This window comes from Phyllostomus hastatus, unplaced genomic scaffold, assembly GCF_019186645.2.
Source record: "Phyllostomus hastatus isolate PE091 unplaced genomic scaffold, TTU_PhHast_1.1 phas_scaffold_1066, whole genome shotgun sequence".
Classification (NCBI taxonomy): domain Eukaryota; kingdom Metazoa; phylum Chordata; class Mammalia; order Chiroptera; family Phyllostomidae; genus Phyllostomus; species Phyllostomus hastatus.
The window spans coordinates 9,241,237-9,253,443 of NW_025334004.1; the positions used below are offsets into that span (position 1 = coordinate 9,241,237).

General features: G+C 38.8%; 1 protein-coding gene across 3 annotated transcripts in view; it reads left to right on the forward strand.

Annotated features, from left to right (window-relative positions):
- The window catches only part of ENTPD1 (ectonucleoside triphosphate diphosphohydrolase 1), a 108,769-nt gene that overhangs the window by 52,338 nt on the left and 44,224 nt on the right, over positions 1-12,207 (forward strand). For 2 of the 3 annotated variants that reach the window (XM_045854322.1, XM_045854323.1), the window contains exon 2: positions 2,535-2,662. The exons of the other annotated variant lie outside the window; for it this stretch is intronic. In XM_045854322.1, the coding sequence (XP_045710278.1) occupies positions 2,535-2,662 (128 nt within the window). The remainder of the gene's footprint in view (positions 1-2,534; positions 2,663-12,207) is intronic. 3 annotated transcript variants of the gene reach the window in all.

Sequence of the window (12,207 nt, forward strand, 5' to 3'; positions counted from 1 at the left end):
CAAGGTTTCTTTTGAGAAATCATCTGATAGTCTTGTGGGAACTCTTTTGTAGGTAACTGTCTCCTTTTCTCTTGTTGCTTTTAAGATTCTCTCCTTATCTTTAATTTTGGGTAATGTAATTATGATGTATCTTTGTGTGTGCTTCCTTGGGTCCAACTTCTTTGGGACTCTCTGAGCTTCCTGGACTTCCTGGAATTCTATTTCCTTTGCTGTATTAGGGAAGTTCTCCTTCATTATTTTTTTCAAAAAAGCATAAGTTTTATGGAAATATTAGATCTGGGTTGGTTGTTTCAGGAGCTCAAAATGCCATCAAGGACTCACTGTCTTCACTTCTGCTCTGCCATCATTCAATATCATCCCATCCAGGTATGGCAGTGTTTGAGGAAGAAGAGAGAATGCTTCCTTTTCTTTCCTAGACTTGCCACAGCAGACTACCTCCAGAGTCTCATGGGCCATTTGGGGTACATACCCATTGTTGAACTAACCACTGGTGAGGGAGTGAGATTATGTAGATGAGTCTTATCCCTGAGTTGGGGGTTATCCCTTTCCCATGAGGTGTGTGGCTTGTTTGAAGGAGTAGCAGGGATCTGAACAAAACTGAGGTTCTTTGGGGAGTGGAAAATGTGGGAAGTGTGGTATACTTCTTCCGTTGTTCTTTTGTTTGGAAGCAGTAGATAATGGTGTTGCTAAAACTTTCCCTCCTAAGTTTTGTACTGTTTTATCTGGTGGGTAAGTAAGTACTGGTTCAAGATTCTAGAAGTTGACCTTGTGCCCTGTTGGTGGGATTGCAAATTGGTGTGGCCACCATGGAAAACAGTATGGAGGTTCTTCAAAACGTTAAAAATAGAACTATCTTACTGAGCCAGCAATTCTACTTCTGGGTACTTATACAAAGAAATCCAAATCATTAATTCAGAAAGGTATGTGGACCCCTATGTTCATTGCAGCATTAGTTACAATAGCCAACTATGGAAGCAACTTAAGTGCCCATCAATAAATGACTAAATAAAGAAAAGATAGTACATACTACAATGGAATATTACTTGGCCATAAAAAGAATTAAATCTTATCATTTGTGGCAACATGGGTGGGCATAGAGGGTATTATGCTCAGTGAAATAAGTTAGAGACAAATACTGTATGATTGCACTTATTTGTGAGATCTAAAGAACAAACAAAATTGAAACAGAAGCATAGATATAAAGACCAAACTGATGGTTGCCAGATAAAATGGGGGGGGGGGCTGGGTGAAAAAGGTGAAAGGATTAAGAAGTACAAATTGCTAGTTAAAAAACAGTCACAGGGATGTAAAGTACAGCATAAGGAATATAGTCAATAATATTGTAATGACTATGTATGGTGCCAGGTGGGTACTTCAAATATTGGAGGGATCACTTTGTAAATTATATAGATGTCTGATGACTATGCTGCACACCTGAAACTAACATAAAATAACATTGAATGTCAATTGTAATTGAAAAAAATGGTTCTAGAGTTTGATGCAGATTGGATATCCTATAGTTACTATCATTTGTATTAAGTCCAAGCCTCTGCTCAAGGGCTTGAGGAGAAGCACCTATCTCAGTGTACAGATGCTGCTGCTGACCAAGAGGGGACCAAGGTCACCTTCATGACCTGTGGTGGAAATGACGAAGAGCAGGATGCTTGGGCCCCCTTTTTTAGCTGTTTTAATCCCATACCTTGTCCTTAGAGAAGTACAGTCTGTTCTGGAGAACCCATCTTATTTCCACGTGTCTTTATTACTTTATTTTAGCTTGCTTTCCCAAAGCCTAAAAAAAGTTTGGGGATAGTTTGGGAATCTAGAGAGGAAGAGAGTGAATTGTCAGAGTGCAGGGAATGGGGCAATGATTCTCCGTTCCCCTACACTACATGCTGTTTATTCTGATCAAAGTAACTTTTGCCTTTTATATAATTCTCCTGCAGCTTTTCATGTCCCACAACAAGGTGAGATTAAGAATAGAATAGATAAGATAACATGAATAATGAAACAATCAAAACCTCACAGCCTCTACATTATTATTAATTAATATATAAATGTGGTGGAAATGCAAGGGGCATGTCAAGCCACGAAATGTCATGTAGTTGTGGGACTTTGGTGTCTGATGATGTATTCTGAATGCTTTTTCACATCTTAAACATTTTGTGGTAGATTTTAAAAATGAGGAGTGCATCCTTGCTTTTTGTTATTTGTTATTTGTACCTTGATAGTCTTACATGAACAAACTGCCAACGTGGAGTTCTTCTCTCTCCTCATTCCATATCTGATTACAGACCTAATTCTGCCCATTTTCCTTATGATGACCACTAACTCAGTCTTGGCACTTGCCTCATCATGTTACAGACACAGCCTTTTGTTTTTGAATTATCACCCAATTACTTTGCAAGTGCCTCATGGGTAAGAATTCTTTTATCTATCTTTGATGTCTCCAGATATACTAGACCATATAGAATGGGTAGGAAAATCAATGTTTGTTGATTTCTTGTTGATATTTTCTGTTTCGCTTTTGGTTCTAGATTCTGGGCTGAAGGGATTTTGTTCCAGGAATATACTGATCATCCTTGGCTTCTCCTTTATCATGGCTGTCATAGCTCTGATTGCTGTGGGGCTGACCCAGAACAAAGCATTGCCAGAAAATGTTAAGGTAACTCAAATCTGTGTGTGTGTGTGTGTGTGTGTGTGTGTGTGTGTGTGTTTATGAGGAGGCATGAGCAGAGGGAAAAGGGAGGTTATGGTAAATCAGAGTACAGGAGGAGTTGAGGTTCTGGAAGCCCAGGAGCAAGTCACTATCTATTAGATTAAGGAAGTAAAATGGAAACGGATGCTCATCTGAAAGAGGGGATGCCTTGAATCAATTAACAATGGGAAGATAGCTGTCTTTACGATTATTCAGCAAATTAATTAAATACATAACAGAAACAAAGGCTTTATTCACCACGTCTGTATTTGTGTTATACTGTGCTGATATTCTACTATCTGGTGCTATCTCTATCTACTTCTTACTCTTTGTTTCACTGTGGATGTGTCACAACACTGTACTCTTTGTTCTTCTCACTCCATCATTATTACTATCACCAAAATAATTGGAAAGCTCTGAATGAAGCACTTTGGGAGTCAAAGATCGTGGGGAAGACTTGTTTCTCATCTCCAAAATATCAAAGAGCACAGCAAAATCAATTAAAAAAAAACACAGAGAAACAAGTATCAGCTATAGTAATTTGAAATAAATTCATGAGTGGACAGATTTCTTGTGAAATTTCCACATTTGAAGAGCCAGTTAATATTACTAAAAATAATTAGGGTCATTAACTCTGCTGTGATTTATTTCTCCTTCCTTTCAAACTCATGAAGGTAAAATTTCAAAGACATGCATATCTCACAAGACCTTGTAATATGGTCAGTATTTTATTTAATCCATTAACTAGAAAGCATGTGGTAAATTTAAATTTATATTGTAAATATATAATTTTAACCTTTCATTGAAATTACAGTAAATAAATCTACAAGGATATATCCAGAATATACTGATATGTTATTGAGCACATATGTACATGTGGATGGTGATGTAGTCAGAAGTTAACTTGACTGTGGAGGCCCTGGAATACATGTGCGGATGTATATTTTCTTGTATTTGAAGATAGTAAACTGTGAACCTGGAAATATAGATGCATATTCCAGGCTGCTGAAACTTTTACCACCCACCCAAATCACTTGCTCTATAGCAGAAGCCTGGATGTTACACTGGCATCTGTTTGCCATACAAATTCAAGTCAACTGGGACTGTGCACAGCAGCTCCTTTGTCAGCATGGAAGGCTGACACCATCTCATTGGCAATGGCCTTTTGCCTTCTAATGTTGAGTGATGTCGGCTCTCTTGGCAAAACTTCACTCACAGTTGAAGCCTCATGACATCTCAGTTCTGTTATTTGTTTACCAGTTCCAAAAGTACATGATTGCTTTCTTGATTTGACCTTTTTACATGTTTATTATTGCATCATTGGAGGGGGGACTGCCTAGGAGGCAAAATCCATGACAGACTTGAGCTCTGTGTTTCTAATTAATACTTGTCATGAATGACCATCTTTCATTCTCAGTGGTCATCTTAAAGTCTCTTGTGATTAATACAGTTGTGCTGGCCTGGCAAAATGGAACAGGGTCTTTGGCATTTTTTAAATAAAAGGTATGAGTATTGAAGAGCAGATGCTGGCATCTGAAGTGAATCTTTATAGTAATGTCACTGGTTTATTTTACTCAAAGATCATTTTATATATGCAAACTAGCCACCAGGATCATTTTAATAAGACCCTGGCATATATTGAGGACAAAAATATTTTAGGAAGTTGTCTTCGATGATGGCTTTAAGGAATGTATGCTGTCTAATTTGATAGTCATTAGCCTCATGCAGCTCATTCAATTGAATGTTCTTCACTGGCACTAGCCACATTTCAAGTGCTCAATAGCCTCATGTGGCTAGTGGCTACTAAATTGGAAAGTGCAGACATAGAACGTTTCCATTGCTGCACAAAGTTCTATTGCACATTGCTGCTGTAGAAATTATTCTATGATGGTATCTCTGAAATCATTCAAAACTAAGTTTGATGAAGAGGTTACATGGTAAAACATGTTTAAAATCTAAAACTAGGACTTAAAATCTAAAACTTAAAATCTAAAACTAAATAAATGAGACTTTTTCCTTCCATGGTTTGTAAATTAATACCAAATATCATGAGCCACTAAATTATTTTGAGTAGTTTGTTGGAATAAATGTATTTCCTTCCAAAAAATATGATTTAAAGATAATATATTTAGATATTTGTACCTGGTACATTTGTTTTAAAACACATCATTTCTTTATGACCATATCTCATTCATCATCTCTTTATTTATTTGTTCATAAATTTATATATCAATAATTATTACTTAAGTGTTTAAGTATCTATGTCAGGCACTGGGCTACACAATTGGGAAGCCAGAATAGCTATAACTGAGCTTATCATCTGGGGAAGGGAAAACATTTAATAGATGACACAAACTATTAATTATGATTGTGATGAGTGCCACCAAATGTGAGTTTTGGGGGCCAGGGAAGTTTTCCCTGGGAAAAAAATGACATTAACAATAATATCTGAAGGGTTATTAGGAGGTAGCTGGGAAAGAGATGGGTAAAGTATTCTAGGCAGAAGAAAAGCAAGTGCAAGAATCTCACAGCAGGAGATAGTTGGATACCTACCAGAAACTGGTTGGACAGCAAGAGTAGATCATATATTGGATAAAAATGATGAGAGAGGTGGTGTGGGCAGGGCCTTGCAAGTCAGGTTGAGGATTTTAGTTTTAATCCTAAACCAATGGGAAATCAATGGCATGAGCAGATTTGTGTTTTGAAAAGATCAGTATGGCTGCAAAGAATTAGTGGCAGGAAGGATAAGAGCAGATTTAGGAGATTAGGTTAGAGGCTATTACAGAAGTTTGGAAGGAGGAGAAGGTTTTGAGTTCAATTTCTGAAGAAATGTTTTGTGGGTATTGAATATGAAATGGGAAGTGTCAAAGAAGCAGTTGGATATTGAGATCTGGGCCTCAGAGAAGAGAACTGGACTACCGAATAGAAATGTCACAAGTCACATTTCAATTTTTCTAGTAGCCACATTTTTAAAAAGTGGAAGAAGTTAGTTCAGTCTGTTCATTAGATTCCATATATGAGTGAAATCATGTGGTATTTGTCTTTCTCTGACTGGCTTATTTCATTTAGCATAATGTTCTCCAGGCCATCTATACTGTTACAAAGGGTACAGTTTTCTTCTTTTTCACAACTGAGCAGTATTCCATTGTGTAAATGTCTTATAGTTGTTTTATCCACACATCTAGTATGGACACTTGGCTGCTTCCATATCTTGGTGATTTTAAATAACACTGCAATGAACATAGGGGTGGTTATGTTCTTTCGAATTAGTGTTTGGGTTCCTTCGGATATATTCCCATAAGTGGAATAGCTGGGTTGAAAGGCAGCTCCATTTTCAGAACTAACAAGGAAAATGGGGACAGACTCATAGATGGGGAACAGAATGACAGCTGGTGCAGGGGAAGGTTAGGGAGTGGAGGGATTGAGCAAAAAGGAAAAAGGACTCATGGACATGGACAACACTATGGTGATTGCTGAAGGGAGGGGGTATAACAGGACTGAACAGTAATGGAAAAAATATACAATGAAAACTAAATTTTAAAAAGTAGAAGATGTATATTAATTTTAGTAACATATTTTATGTAACCTGATATATCCAAAATACAGGAGTGGGCAAAAGTAGGTAAGAACTGTGCCAAAGTGTGCTTGAATATAGCAAGTAGACTACAAGATGTGTAAATAGTGAGGGCTGGCAATTTGAGCACTGAAGAGATTGTACCTAAGTGCACTGTGCCATTGTGCCATTCTTTTGAGTTAATAAAGCTACTGTAATAATCATAACCTGCATGTCTTTTTCCACATGAACAACTGTAAACCTACTTTGCCCACCCTGTATTATTATTTCAACATTTCATCACAATAGTTATTAATGAGATATTTTACATTCTTTTTTCTTTTTTTAAGATTTTATTTATTTATTTTTAGAGAGGGAAGGGAGGGAGATAGAGAGAGAGAGAAACATCAATGTGCGGTTGCTGGGGGTCATGGCCTGCAACCTAGGCATGTACCCTGACTGGGAATCGAACCTGCGACACTTTGGTTTGCAGCCCACGCTCAATCCACTGAGCTACGCCAGCCAGGGCTTTTTTCTTTTTTTTTTAATTGTTGTTCAAGTACAGTTGTCTCCATTTTTACCCTACCATGCTCCTCCACCCCACCTATCCCTGCCTCCCACCCTCAAACCTACCCACTTTGGCTTTGTCCATTTGTCCTTTATATATGTTTATTGATGGCCCTCCCCCTATTATCCCTCTCCCCACTCCTCTCTGGTAACTGTCAGTCTGTTCTTTATTTCATTATCTCTGGTTGTATTTTGCTTGTTTGTTTGTTTGGTTGATTAAGTTCCACTTATAGGTGAGACCATATGGTATTTGTCCCTCACTGCCTGGCTTATTTCACTTAGCATAATGCTTTCCATTTCCATTCATGCTGTTTCGAAGGATAGAAGCTCCTCCTTTCTTTTACATTCTTTTTTTCAGACTCTTAAATTCCAGTGTGATTTTCTACTTACAGCACATCTAAATGTGACATCTTAGTCACATTTCCAGTGCTCAATAGCCACATGTGGCTAGTGGCTACCTTATTTGATAGCATAGGGCTAGACTAAATATCTAGAGATCTAAATATATCTCTAATGTCATTGATGTGTTGTAGCCTTAAGAATGGTTAAGATCATAGGAAGGGAGTAAAAAGTGAGAAAAGAAGAGGGTAAGGACCAAATTCTGAGGAATTCTATAATTTAGAGGGCGAGTAGTAAAGGAATTTCTCCTAAACCAGAGTGATAACATTGCTTTATATGGTGCTTAGTAGTTTATGAATTATTTCCACACTCTCAGTTCAATTTTTCCTTCCCAGCAATGTTGTGAAAAATAAAAGATTATCCTCATTTTATACATAACAAAACGAGAGTCTTGAAAGTTTTTAAAGGTGGAGATGGGCCTAAGTTTTCTGATCCAGAGATTGAAGTTCTTTCCATTTATCTTAGTTTTGCCAAACAGCACATCTTAAAAACAGGAATTGAATGCAGGATGTTTATATTGGGAAGTAATCCCCAGCAAACAGGGAAGGAGAGAAAGCTACCCAAAAAGGGTACTATGAATGTATCACCATGTTGGGCCCCTGTGGCTTGATCCTACCAGGACCCTCAGAAGAGCTGCAGAGAAAGCATTTCAGAATTATCTGCCCTGAGGACTTATCCCCCGGTTCTCATCCTCTGTTGGTTAAGGGTTGCCCCACTGAGTAACTCCCTGGCATTTCTGGGTTGGAACATGTATCAGTGGGTCTATATGGGTACCATAGATGACCCACTAGGTGCAGGAGAGAAGACCTTGAGCAGAAATAGAGAGATGAGAGGTATAGCTGGGGCTGGAATAAAAGGTTGGCCAAGAAGATGTGAAGTGTCCACAACAGGTATTCAAAGCATCATTACACCTATTGCTTTTTGTAGAGGAGAGAGCATTTGTACAAATAGTTTCAATACAATAGACACATATTAACATAGAGATAACAAGTATTCAGTGTTGTAGAAGCCCAGAGGAAGGAATACCAATATGCCTGGTCCCGTGAAGATATCACAGAAGAGGTGACTTTGGGGCCAAGGAATAAGGAACTATAAGGAGTCTGACAGAGGTGAGGTAGGGACCTCTTCCAGACAAAGGCCATACTGTGTGTTGCAGAGTGACAGCTTAAAATAGCAAGCAATCTCTAGGGAATCACCAGAAGTCCAGTGTAGTTGGAATACTGACCATGGGGGCAGGAAGGAATTGTGGGAGAGGAGAATTGAATCTGAGCTTAGTATGCTGGGCTCAGGAGTGGACATCTCATCCATTAAACTGCAGTAGTACTGAAGATTGGCTCTGTGTGTAGAAGCACCTGGGGAGCTTTAAAAATATACTCATGTCTATTTCTCTTAGCAATATTCTGATGTATTTCCTTGTAAGGGAAACAAGAAAAAAATAAACAAATGAGACTACATCAAACTGAAAATTTTGCACAGCAAGGGAGAAACCATCAACACAATGAAAAAAAAGGTAGCCTACTGAATTGAAGAAGATATTCACCAATGACACATTCAGTAAGTGGGTAATGCCAAAAATTTATGAAGAGTTCATGTAACTCAACACCAAAAAGAACCCCAAACAATCCAGTTAAAAAATGAGCAGAGAACTTGAATAGACACTTCTCCAAAGAGGACACACAGATGGCCAATAGACCTATGAAAAGATGTTTGACATCACTAATCATCAGAGAAATACAAATTAAAACCACAATGAAACATTACCTCACACTTGTTAGAATGACTATCATCAATAAATCAACAAACAAGTGATAGAGAGGATGTAGAGAAAAGAGGGTCCTCGTGCACAGTTGGTGGGAATGCAGACTGGTGCAGCCATTGTAGAAAACAGTATGGACGTTTCTCAAAAAATTAAAAATGGAACTTCCTTAAGACCCAGCAATTCCAATTCTGGGAATATATCCAAAGAAACCCAAAACACTATTTGAAAAAACATATGCACTCCTATGTTCATTGTAGCATTATTTACAACAGCCAAGGAATGAGAACAACCCTATGCCATTCAGTAGGTGAGTGGATAAAGACGTGGTGGTACATTTACACAATAGAATATTACTTGGCCGTAACAAAGAAGGAAATCTTACCTTTTGTGATGGCATGGATGGACCTAGAAGGTTTTAGGCTAAGTGAAATAAGTTAGTCAGAGGAAGACAAATACTATATGATTTCACTTTCATGTGGAATCTAAAGAAAATAAATGAACAAACAAAATCGAAACAGACTCATAGAGAGCAGCCTGATGGTTGCCAGAGGGACAAGGTGAAAAAGGTGAAGGGATTAAGAAGTACAAATTGGTAGTTATAAAATAGTCATGAGGTTGTAAAGTACAGCATAGAGAATACAGTCAATAATATTGTATGGTGCTAGGTGGGTACCAGAAATATTGGGGGAACACTATGTAAAGTATATGCTTATCTAACTGCTATGCTAAACACCTGAAATTAATACAAAATAATATTGAATGTTAACTGTAATGGAAACACTAAAACATAAATAAGTAAAATTTAAAAATACTCATGTCTGGGCCTCACCAGGTCAATTAAATCAGAATCTTTGGGGGTGAAGCCAGGCACTGGTGTGTTTTAAAAGCTTCCCAGGTGATTCTAGTGAGTACTCATGGTTGCAAACCACTGCTTTCAAGATTTCAAGTAGGGAGGTGATGCCCAGATATTTGTTCCCAAGATTCCTCTTAACCAGAGAGCAGATTAGAGGAGGAGAGACCAGTTCGGATGCTCCTGTCATGGTCTAGTCGAGGTAGATGAGGCTAGAATTAAGGTACTGTCTATGGGGTGAGGGTATAATGTGAGAGACATTTAGGCTGACCAGATCTTAGTGATCCAATTCCTTAGAGCACCTTTTAAGATAAAAATGGAGACCTTGAGACAGTAATGTTGAGAACAACCTCTGTGTACTTCTGTTTAAAGAGGGTGGTGGCCATAGCCTTCCTTGTGCAACTTTATACATGTGAAATCTTCACCTATCTCTCCACCTCCTTCCTCTGATTCTTCATTCCTGTCCTCTTGCAGGTATAAATTATTCTGCCTGTCCAACGTGTGACACAACACAGGCCATGGGCTCACACTTCCTGGGTTTGAACGTTAGCTCTGCTCTTTCTAGTTGCAAGACTTAACCTTTTTGAGCATCAGTTTCTCCAACTGTAAGATGGAGCTGATAATTGATATCTCATAGATTACTGTAAGAATTAAGTGGGATAAAGTAAGTGGAGTGTGAAGCAGGAAGTCTGGTCCACTGTGCATACTGATTGTTAATAATTCATGTGTTACCATCTTTGGCCTGTCTGCCTGGTGACAAACTGCCACTTATCTTTTTTTTTTTTTAATCATTGTTCAAGTACAGTTTTCTCCCTTTTACTCCCAATCCAGCCCCCCTGCTTATCTTTATCCCTGCTTCTTCGCATCTGACTTGCCCTTGTCTAACCCAGCTCAGGTCACCCTTCCAGTCCTAATGATCTAGTCTTGTCAACTTCTTGCTTAACCCAGTTTGGGTTCAGCCTTGCTGGGGAGGTAGTGGCCTCCTGTCTGGGCCACATTTGGCAAAACACATTTGGCAGAACTCTTTAATGTAGTGGTATGTTTACATACCAAACTACCTAAGTGGTAAGCACAATGAGGACAAGGACTGGGTTTCAGTTGTCTTTGCATATATTTTATTATTTCATTCATTCATTCATTTAACACATAGTCATGACTTTATTTTCAGCCCAGTGAACAAGACTGGCAAAACCTTACACTCATAGAGCTTATAGTCTAGAGGAATAGGTAATCATTAATCAAATAATCACAAAATAAATGTTAAATTGCAACCACCACAGCATCTGACTTGGGTGGTTGCCTCGTAAAAGTTTGCTGACTCTATGAATACAGTGAACAGGTAAACCTGCTCCCTCCTTGGACGTGAAGAGCATGTGAAGGACCAACCTGATAGCAAGTTTGTCAGTGTGGGAAGCAGGCTCCTTCCTCAGGATCCCCTAAAGATCCTAGTTTCCCAGAGCCCCCTCATTTCCATCTTCCAGGTTGCAGGGCTTAGGAATCACCACTTTTAACAGGCATCCTGGGGCATTCTCATGCCATTGAAATCAGGGAACCACTGTCCTGTAGAAAGTAATGTAATGACCACTTCAAAAAAGAAACAACGTAGGTCTTAATGAGGAATGATTAGTTGTACCAAAGTGTCCCCTGAGAAAGTTGCAGAGCCCACGTGGAACTGAGAATGTGCTTTTGTCATGGTGAACCTGGGTGGGGAGATAAAGGGGAGGTCTGCTTGGTTCACCACTTCCTTAAGTGCCTGCTCCTCATTGAACCCTGGCAGTTAATGAGTTGCCAGACATTCCCTTTAGCATGAACATTCCATATTCTGGCACACACAGAAGCCCACAGGGTGCTCTCAAAGGCATCAGACTGACCCAGTACCAAACCACATGCCTTCATTAGAAGCTGATCACTTCTATGGAATGCTGGCTCAGGAACCAAATAGCTTTGATTTCAATCCCGGATCTGCTGCTTTCTAGCTATGAGACTTTGGGCAAGTAAATTCCTCTCTATAGCTCAGTTTTCTTGTGTGTAAAATGGAGATAGTACCTACTTTGAGGATGGTTGTGAGGAATAGTACCAGAAACTCACTTATGAGGGTGCCCAGCACATCAGAAGCCTTCAGTGGAGAGTACCTGTCAACACTGCTTTGAGGGAGATGAGTTCTAGGCAAGGTCCTCACCTGTTAGTGTGTTATGGTCACAGAGCCAGGATTCTCAGAATGTCCAGCTGCTGTTCAAATGTAGTGGCCTGTCCCCATGCATCTACTTTTTTTTTTTTCACAAGGAACTAAAGTACTGTTTTTAATAAGTGTTTGTAATTTTATCTTTTTATGGAAAATTTGTAAGGATTTGCTCTAATTTTTCACCTTAAATACTCGTGGACAA